The sequence below is a fragment of the Chaetura pelagica genome, unplaced genomic scaffold (genome assembly GCF_000747805.2).
Source record: "Chaetura pelagica isolate M959 unplaced genomic scaffold, ChaPel_1.0 scaffold250, whole genome shotgun sequence".
Lineage (NCBI taxonomy): Eukaryota > Metazoa > Chordata > Aves > Apodiformes > Apodidae > Chaetura > Chaetura pelagica.
The window spans coordinates 63036-72841 of record NW_009951929.1 but is presented as its reverse complement, the minus strand read 5'-3'; the positions used below and the strand labels follow the sequence as shown (position 1 = coordinate 72841).

Here is a 9806-nt window from a genome sequence, read left to right as displayed (position 1 = left end):
AAAATGCTGCTGGAAAGATTCTTCTTCTTCCACAGCTTCAGTCCCTTCATACTGTCTCCTGAATTCAGAGCAAGACTCTGGTCCTCTCCTTTAACCTCCTTCTGCCTCCCACCTCTCTTCTTGTTTGCTCAGTATTGACAGCTTCAGCTGAGGTGTCCTCCTTTCTTCTCCATTTCCTCCATGGACAATCCCACCTTTGTGATCTCTCTTGCCATGTCTCCATTAGTTTCTCCTTCTTTGTATGAGACTTTTGGTTAGTTTGGTCAAAATTACCCTCTTGGCAAAGTGCTTTCTCCTGATCTGGGTCCTCGTGTCTCAGGATGTTCCATGGTTTGGTCATCAGGATGGGGGTTTTTTGTGGTCAGTAGAAGCCTGGTGGTTGTTTTGCCAGACTGAGGTTTTGTCACATTGATTTTTTGCAAAGTGTCATGTATTTATGACACAATTTAGACTGTGAAGGACAAAGCTGTGTGTGGCTTCTCTGACTTCATAGAGCAGTTTCCCAGCCATGTATCTGAGACCACTCCATGGTCTGTGTCCATGCTCCTGAGCAGGTCTCCACAAAGAGGGTGTTGATCAAGAGCTTTAAATTCCATGGCTCTAATTCCAAGGTCCGAATTGTCTGGGTATGTTTTATTGTTCCCTGCAGCTGATCATCTCTTTCCTTCTTCTCTTTGCCCTGAGGGTTTTGGGGAATCTTGTTTTGGGGGGTTTTTGATTCTTCTAATGTAGTTCAAAGATATCTAAGGATGTGCTGGGTCTTTTCCACAGGTGCATGGCAGACACTGAAAATATCTGTGTTCCTCCTGACTTGCTCCTTCTGTTCATGGACTACTTAAGCAGCCACTTTGCTCAGTGGTTTATCATCAGATGCATTCAATAAATGCCCTTTGTGTAGTATTTGTGCTTGGGTTGCAAGAATTCTGGCTGCTTCCAGACTCTGAATGAGTTCTGGTCTCCAGAGTGCAACTTCTGTACTGGCATCTTCACCTGTGTCCTGAGCTATTGAGGCTGGAGGAGGGAGGTTGTGTATCAGCCTTGAGCATCTTCCCTGAAAGCTGGATTGTGATGTGGCAAAAATAAGCTCCAGCTCTGATCAGACCTCTCAGTGCATAGTGGGGAGGGGCACATAATCTCAGAGCTACAGGTTCCTTGAAGACCTTTCCTCCAGCAGAGGTGATGGGCTCTGGGTGCTGTGTCTTGTGGTTTGGAAAGATGGGTTTTTCAAAACTCTTAAACTTCAATTCCTCTCTGTTTTTTTGGTGCAGTTGTTGTTTGCCTCTTGTAAAAGACCAGTGCCACCAGGGGAGATCATCTCTGTTCCTTCTTGGTCACCACCTGCTCAACCAGCAGAAACCTCTGGCTGGGCTCCCCTGTGGTGTGTCAGTGCCACTAACCCCTTCCTGTGGTTTTTGTCTCCTCTGGCAGTAGCTATTGATGGAAGAACACGGGGTGACCCAAACAGAGCACATGGCCACCATCGAGGCCCACGCAGTGGCCCAGCAGGTGCAGCAGGTCCATGTGGCCACCTACACAGAGCACAGCATGTTGAGTGCGGATGAAGATTCACCATCATCACCAGAGGACACATCCTATGATGACTCTGACATCCTCAACTCCACGGCGACCGACGAGGTCACTGCCCACCTGGCTGCAGCAGGTAAGCAGGGTGCTCGGGATGGGTCATCTCACGTAGCATTGATGCAGAGGTTGCAAAGAGCACTTGAGGGCAGCAGGTGGTCTTCTTGCCCCTGGAAGTGCTCAAGGCCAGGTTGGATGGGGCTTGGGGCATCCTGGTCTAGTGGGAGGTGTCCCTGCCCATGCAGTGGGGGAGGAACTAGTTTATCTTTTAGGTCCTTTCCAACCCAAACCACTCCATAGCTCTGTGATCTTGTCATAGAGATGTCATACACCCCAAGGGGATGCTGTGAGGGCTTCCTTGTTGCTCTGGCTTTCCTAGCACTTCTTCACCAGCTCTGCTGGCTGCTTGAACCTTGCAGGGCTCTGTCCATGTGTAACATGGAGGTGCTGGGAATAAGGGACTGCTTTGTACAATAAAAAAGGTCACAGAATCACGGAGTGGTCAGGGTTGGAAAGGCCCTCTGGAGATCATCTAGTCCAAACCCCTGCTGGAGCAGGATCCCCTAAAGCAGATCCCACAGGAACACGTCCAGATGGGTTTGGAAATGTCTACAGGGATGGAGAACCTACCACCTCCCTGGGCAGCCTGTCCCAGGGCTCTGTCACCCTCAGAGTGAAGAATTATTTTCTCATATTCAGGTTAAATCTCCTGTGGACCAGTTTGTAGCCTTGTCCTGTCCCTGGACACCCCTGAGCAGAGTCTGACCCCACCATCCTGACACTCCCTGTAGGTATTGATCAGCACTGATGAGATTCCCCTCTCAGCCTCCTCCAGGCTGAACAGCTCCAGCTCTCTCAGCCTTTGAGGTCCCTGGTAAATGCTGCTCCCAATAAGGGAACTAAAATACCCAGTATGTCAAAAGAGCAAAATTATTTCAGGCCCATATAAACAACAGCAAAAATAACCCAGAAGTGCTGCACAACCCTGCTTAGCCAGGGAACTCATCTCCCAAGGAGATGCCACCAAGGGTCCTGGCATATCTGGGCTGGGAAAGTATTTCAGAATCACAAATTCCTTCCAGTGAGGCCCCTGCCAAATGTCCTTCAGCTTTGCCTTGTAGTGGATCTACCTCACTGAGAGAAAAATGCAGCACTCACAGACTTGTCTGCCTCTGTATCAGACTTTATCTGAGGAATAAAGCTCTTGAGGGTCTTGACTGTACCCTGTGGAGTTGTAGAAAGCAGCTGAAGTGCATCAGCATTTTGGAGTGCATTGGGTGTCCCAGCTCAAGGCTCTATAATCACAGTGAGCAATGACCCCTTGTTCCAAACAGCTTGCAAATTAAAAGGAGAAGAACTTGCTAGTGAGAGAGTTGGGCAGCAGGATATGGGCTGCACCTTGTGGGATGTAGGATTTGCCAATTGGTTGGCTTATTAAATAGGTAAAACCTTTAGGAGTCTTTGTAGTGAGTTGTGAAAAGGCCTTTCTAAATGTGAGTGGTAGGAGTGGAGGAGGATTCTGTATGTTAGGAGTCCAATGTTAGTTGTTAGAACAAATACAAATGGAGAGGAGATGTTTGAGTAGAAGTTACTGCCAACAACTGGGAATGGAAGGGGAATGGAAGTGAGGAAATGGGTAGAAATGTGATTGAAGCTGAAAGGCTGAGGTGGTCGTGTCCATACAACTGGTCTTGGTGTGAGCAGGAGTTGGTGACCCTGTGCAATAGCTCAACTTCCAGCACCAGGAGGCAGTGGCTGTATCCTCTGCTTCCCAAAACATTTCCCTGAGTTGCCATGACAATCTGCCAGCCCAGCTCCTAAAACCTGCCAGTTACCACAAAAAGCAGCCAGGCCATTCTTTGATTGGGTTCTCAAAATGAGTGTTCCAGCCATGGCCCATGTGCTCCCACCACCTCCTGCTCTCAGGGGCTGGCAGCTACCTGGATTTTTGCTTTCTCCTCCTTCCATCAGCACCTTTGCTTGTCCCCTTTGCAGCTGTTTTCCATTGTGGTGCTATCACACAGGTTTCTGGTTGCACAGCAGCTGCTTTGGGAGTTAACTGCAATCCTTCCTTTGACTCCTTCCAAGGTCTTCCATCCTTCTCAGCCCTGTGGCTTCTCTCCTTGTCTGCCCTCACCAGCTCTTCCTCCACAACACGCCAAAATCATAAAATCACAGAAGGGTTTGGGTTGGAAAAGACCTGAAATGTGCCCCTTTGCTTTGCCACTGTGCTTATCTGACCTGTTTCTGCTTTGTTCACTTGTCACCACCTCAGCTTTATTTTCCTTTAGGTCAGGTTGGATGGGGCTTGGAGCAACCTGGTCTACTGGGAGGTGTCCCTGCCCATGGCAGGGAGCTGGGACTAGATGATCTTTAAGGTCTCTTTAAACCCAAACCATTCCATGAGTCTGTGATTTCTGGAGATCACTTTACAGAAGCACAATCCACTGCATGGATTACTTGGTTTACCTCCAATTAATTTAATCAAGCATCCCTTACATAGACTCTGTGTCTAGATTTTGATCATGGAACCAACAGCCCTGCTGTGGTCCCTGCTGTTCCTCAGGGAGCTGTTGCAGGATGTTGCTGGGAGCTCTGAATTTTCCATTTATTTCCCATTAGAACTGGTCATTAATCCCTGGGGAAAGCCTCAGATTCCTGATGCTGTAGCTGAGGTGTCCAAGCAGGATTCAGAACATTGTACCTGGTCTCTTGTACCCTGCCACTGGGATCTCCTCAACTGCAGCTACTTATTTATTATTATATTATTATGCACATGGGAAAGACAAGGGGTGATGGGCACAAGTTGCTCCTGGGGAGATTCCCATTGGACACAAGAGGGAAATGTTTCCCCATGAGGACAGTCCAGCATTGGAACAGTCTCCCAAGGGAAGTGATGGATTCCCCCACATGGGGCAGTTTGAAGTCTCAGCTGGACAGGGTGCTGAGCCACCTCCTATCAACTAGAGTAGTACCTAGAGGTTGGACCAGATGGTCCTTGAGGTCCCTTCCAACCTGGCATTCTAGGATGCTATGATTTAAAGTCTTGGCATACTTGAGAGTGTGTCTGGAAGATGAAATGCATCATTCTGTGATACCAGGGGGAAAAACTCTGGACTGAAGTGACTTTCACCTGGATGTGAGCTGGGATCTGTTAGTCTGGGGAGACCCTTGAGCTGAGCCTTTGGGACCCATCCCCTGGGGCAGGGGAGGGCAGTGGCCTCTCTGGCCAGTTCCTGAGCTGGATGTGCTGCTTGACCCTTTGTGGTTTGATTTCCAGGCCCTGTGGGGATGGCAGCAGCTGCTGCTGTGGCAACGGGCAAGAAACGGAAGCGACCCCACGTGTTTGAGTCCAACCCCTCCATCCGCAAGAGGCAACAGACGCGTTTGCTACGGTGAGAGCTCCAGTCTGCACCCTGCCCCCTCCCTCTGCATCCCCCCCTGTCCCCACTGTCATGCCTGGGGACACCATGGCCTGTCCAGAAGTTGCCCAGCTTGAGGATTTATGTATATACATCTATATATTTTTAGCATCTTTTCTGGAAGCCAAGAGCTGGGTTTTTGTTGCCCAGATTTATGTTTATACATCTGTATATTTTTAGCATCTTTTCTGGAAGCCAAGAGCTGGGGTTTTTGTGGGCAGAAATGGGTTAAATTGCAGCTCTCCTCGCCTTTAATGTGATGCCATGATCACCAGGACTGACACGACCAGCAGGGTGGGACCCACCATGTTTTGGTTTGTTAAAACACGTTGTGTTTTAAGCCTGGCTGGTCACAAGTTAAACGTGTCATGGTCACGCTGCCTTGAAAGGTGTTCAAGGTGGCTTTAACAGCAGCTGGCCTGAGAATCTGGAGCTACTGCCATATCCCAGCTCTGCAGTGGCACAAGGGACTTGCCTACCTAACAAAAAAAAAAAGCTTTTCTGCATGTTGAAGTGATCCTGTGAAAAAAATCCACGAGGGTACCTGAATTTCCTGCACCATCAGGCCACGCTGTGTGAGCTCCACCCAGCCTCAGGGCTCCGTGTGGGGGGAGAATAATGGAGGGAGGATGCCTGCCAGAGCTGAAACACTTCCTTTGGCTTTAGGAACTTGTTCTGTAGACAGCAAACTTCCCTAGCCCTGGAGGTGTTGCATTCCAGGTGCTCTGTGGCTGTTTGCCCACCTGATGGCCACCGAGGAGCACTGCTACTCCAGTGACTTCAGGCTTCTCATAAGCCTGGAGAGATCACCTGCAATTCCAGCTTCAGGAAGCATTTGCAGATATTGGCTGGTGCTGCTTCCTGAGTTTTGGAACAAAGCAATTTTTGCTTTTTTGATTGTTTTGGATTTACTTGGGTGATCTCACAAGAGCTGGAGTATTTGCCATCCTGTTTCTTGCTGGCTTCCTCCTACGTGCACACTCAGTGCAGCCATGGCCAGAGTTCCACCTTGTCTCCTTCTCTCCTATTCTAACTCTTGTACTGAGAAATTGAGTTGGTTTCCTTATATTCTACTCACTCATCTGCTGTGTCCCACAACACCCTTTGCACATGATCAAACTGGACTCAAGTGGAGCAGGGCTGGTGTTAAATAATGTTCCCTAGGAGTGGACTCCCCTGGTTTTTTTCCATACCCCCATTCTGCTTTTCCCTCCTTCCCCCAACTCTACTGACCCAGCCACGTTTCTGAAGAGCAGATTCTTTCCTCTCTTTAAATGTGACCAACATATTTATTTAAGAAACACCCATTTAAAGGAATTCTTTCTTCTCCCTTCATGCAACCACTTCATTTCACTGCAAGTTACTGACAAAACGCATCCATTGTTTGCTCTCTGATCAGTTTGACATCTTTGAGCTTGATATTTACACCCCTGTGAGTTGAGTGGGAAGTTAAAGCTGGACCTGGGGTCACTGTGTGGTGGTCTTGGTGCTTCTTGGCAACAGGTCTGCTGCCAACAGCAGGTTGCTTGTTGGCCAGAGCAGGCACTGAACTGTCACCTTCTGGAGTGCTCAGGTTATCTGGTGGTAACAGCTCCTTTTCTTTTGCTTTATAAGTTTCTGCCAACATTCCTGACACAGTATTTCTGTTTAAATGTGAATAAGTGGTGGAAAGCAGATGATGGAACATTTTCTTCCTACAGGGAGATCATCCCAAAGGGACTTGCTGGTGTGGCAGGTGTCTGAGTCCCTGGTTTTCCTGTGCTGAGCTGTTGCAATATTTCTGGTTCTTGCCTCTCCTGCAATTGTTAGTTGAATTATTCCAGTTCTGGTTTGACCAGGATTCTGGTCGCAGAGAATTGCAGGGCCCTGTTATGAGGCTGGATGTAAAACAACCTGTGTTTGCAGCCTCTTTTGTTGAATTATTCATGTTCTTTACCTGACAAGTTTTGTTTTAATAATACACTTAGTGACAGAGTGGATCTGCAGACCTTACTGTCCCAGCTTTGCTGCTCTGGTGATTCCCCTTTTTGCATCAGTTATAAAATTAGAGAAAGGAGAATAATTGATATTGGAGCTGGTGGTGAGTGCAGGGGACACAACAGGCCTGTGGGAGCAGAGGAATAAGCAGGAGATGTGGCTGATCTGACCAGCTGGGGCTCCATGTCTCACCTGCTTTGGGAATGGCAGCATTAAGGAGGGCAGTTTGCAAAAGGGTGGTGTTTCCACAGGGTTTTCAGCTCCTCACTGGCTTCTGTCTGTGTTTCAGGAAGCTGAGAGCCACGCTGGATGAGTACACCACCCGAGTGGGGCAGCAGGCCATCGTCCTGTGCATCTCACCCTCCAAACCCAACCCTGTCTTCAAAGTATTCGGTGCTGCACCCTTGGAGAATGTGGTAGGTGTCTGTAGGAAGAGCCTGGGTAATGAATCATCCACCTTCTCTGCAGGTTTCATTCTGCTCAAAGGGGCACGCAGACCTGGTTGTGATCTGAAGGTCGTGTTTCCAACCCTGGGAACAGGAGTTGAGAGGGGATGGACATGAGGCTGCATCAAAAGAAGCGTGGCCAGCAGGTCTAGGAAAGCTGGGGAGGGACTTGGGACAAGGGCTTGTAGTGACAGGACAAGGGGTGGTGGATTAAAACTGGAAGAGGGGAGATTTAGGTTGGACATGAGGAGGAAATTCTTCCCTATGAGGGTGGTGAGACCCTGGCCCAGGTTGCCCAGGGAAGCTGTGGCTGCCCCATCCCTGGCAGTGTTGAAGGGCAGGTTGGATGGGGCTTGGAGCAGCCTGGGCTGGTGGGAGGTGTCCCTGCCCATGCAGGGGTGGGACTGAATGATCTTTAAGGTCCCTTCCAATTCAGACCAGCCTGTGAGTGCAGCACTGATGTCCTGTTTTCTCTGCCTGGATGTCTGCCTGGCACGTCTCACCGAGGCTGAATATCCTGGATTAAAAGTCAGGGGGAGCAGGTAGTTACAACATGTTTGAACTCAGCTCAGCTATCAGTGCTTGCACCTTCTTGCAGACCAGACAGTAAACGGAGCAAATCCCAACCAGGATAAATCTTGAATCAGAACTTTTCTTTTAATTCCATAAATACTTCCACTCTCCAGAGTTACCTGATGTTTCATCACAGCAGCCAAGTCTTCAGGGCCAGTGGGTATTTTTTTTTTCACCAGCTGTGTCATCATGTGCTCCTTCTGTTCTGCAGCACCCTGGGGAAGGTGGCTGGCCCTGCCTCCTTGCCCTCTCCTGGTGCTCCTCACCTTGTTTACCTGAGCTCAACAATCCCCACAGGTCCGCAAGTACAAGAGCATGATCTTGGAAGACCTGGAGTCGGCGCTGGCCGAACACGCTCCCGCGCCCCAGGAGGTTAACTCAGAGCTGCCACCTCTCACCATCGATGGCATCCCTGTCTCAGTGGACAAGATGACCCAGGTAAGCAGCCAGACATGGCAGAACCAGAGAGAGGGACTTGACATCTTGCAGTCACGTCCTGTTATTGTGCAGTGGAGCTGATGGCTGCATCTCCAGGGGATGCGTTTGGATGTTTTCCTTCCCGTGGGGCTGTAACAGCTCAGCTGCTGGTTAGATGTGACACTTTCTTGTTGCTGCTTGTTTTCTGGATCAACCAGAAGAGATGGTGGTGAAAAGCCAAGCTCAGGTTGCCGGGAGCATTCCCCTTTGAGCTGGTCTGGTTACCTCCCATAAACTAGTTGTTCTGCACTTTGTGGTGAATTTTCATAGAAACATGGAATGGGTTGGGTTGGAAGGGACCTAGAAGATCATCTGGTTCCAACCCCCCTGCATGGGCAGGGACACCTTCAGGAAGGTCACTTGTGGGGTACAGTATTGGCTTATCCTCTTTGGACTTCTCCTGTGTGCTCTAATTGATTCCCTCCTCTGTCCTCTGCTGAGGATGGGAGCAGAGGTGGAGCTGATGGTTTAACTCCAGGTCAGACCCTGAGTGAGAGAATTCTGATGGAGCTAGGGAGTCATCTGCCCTAGGGGTGGGGAGGACTCCCTTTCTCTCCAGGTCCAGCCCTTTGCTGACCTCCTTATTGCTAAGCAAAAGTGGAGGGGACCCTCCAGGGAGGCTGATTTGCTGTGGTAGGGATCATCTGTAGGTAAATCTCCTACCCTTGGGGTGCAGGGCCTGGGTGCAGGCAGGTGTTTTGCAGGAGCTCTGGGTACACTCAGGCTGATGCACCACAACATGTGAAATGCTTGAAAGGCAGGTCCTTCAGAGGGAGGAGCAAGCTGGAAGGGTCAGAGGCTTTGGGCAACATACAAGGGGGTGTTGTAGCAGAGGAAAGATGTGTGGATTTCCTCTGTGCAGGAAGATCACGTTCTTGTCAAAACACCATTTCCATGACTGAGGTGGAATCAGACAAACTCACACTTCAAATAAAATTTTACTGTGCCTTGGCTGGTGACAGATCATGTTCCTGTGAAAGGTGGTGTCTGCAGGGGCTCCTCACAGGCAGCTCTTGTTTTCTGTCATTGCCAAATTCCCATTGAAATGGAAAGGAAAAAATTAAGATATTTTATTCTTAAAGTAAAATCAAAGACCATCACAAGGTCACAGGGGTGGGGCTCTGAGTTTGTTTGGACTGACAACCAAAACCACTTGGGTTTATCTGACTTCTTTACAGCCTCATCATTGTAGTAATTAATAATAGAATCATGGAATGATTTGGGTTGGAAAGGACCTTAAAAGATCATCTAAATCCAACCCCCCTGCATGGGCAGGGAGACCTCCCACCAGCCCAGGCTGCTCCAAGCCCCATCCAACCTGCCCTTCAAC

General features: G+C 49.2%; 1 protein-coding gene across 1 annotated transcript in view; it reads left to right on the top strand.

Moving 5' to 3' along the window:
- Positions 1 to 1419: 1419 nt before the first annotated feature.
- NRF1 (nuclear respiratory factor 1) overlaps positions 1420 to 9806 on the top strand; it is a 61059-nt gene continuing 52672 nt past the window's right edge. Inside the window, exons 1-4 of the mRNA XM_009996338.1 lie at positions 1420 to 1660; positions 4862 to 4976; positions 7270 to 7396; positions 8297 to 8437. Coding sequence (XP_009994640.1) covers positions 1438 to 1660; positions 4862 to 4976; positions 7270 to 7396; positions 8297 to 8437 — 606 coding nt within the window. The 5' untranslated portion in view covers positions 1420 to 1437. The remainder of the gene's footprint in view (positions 1661 to 4861; positions 4977 to 7269; positions 7397 to 8296; positions 8438 to 9806) is intronic.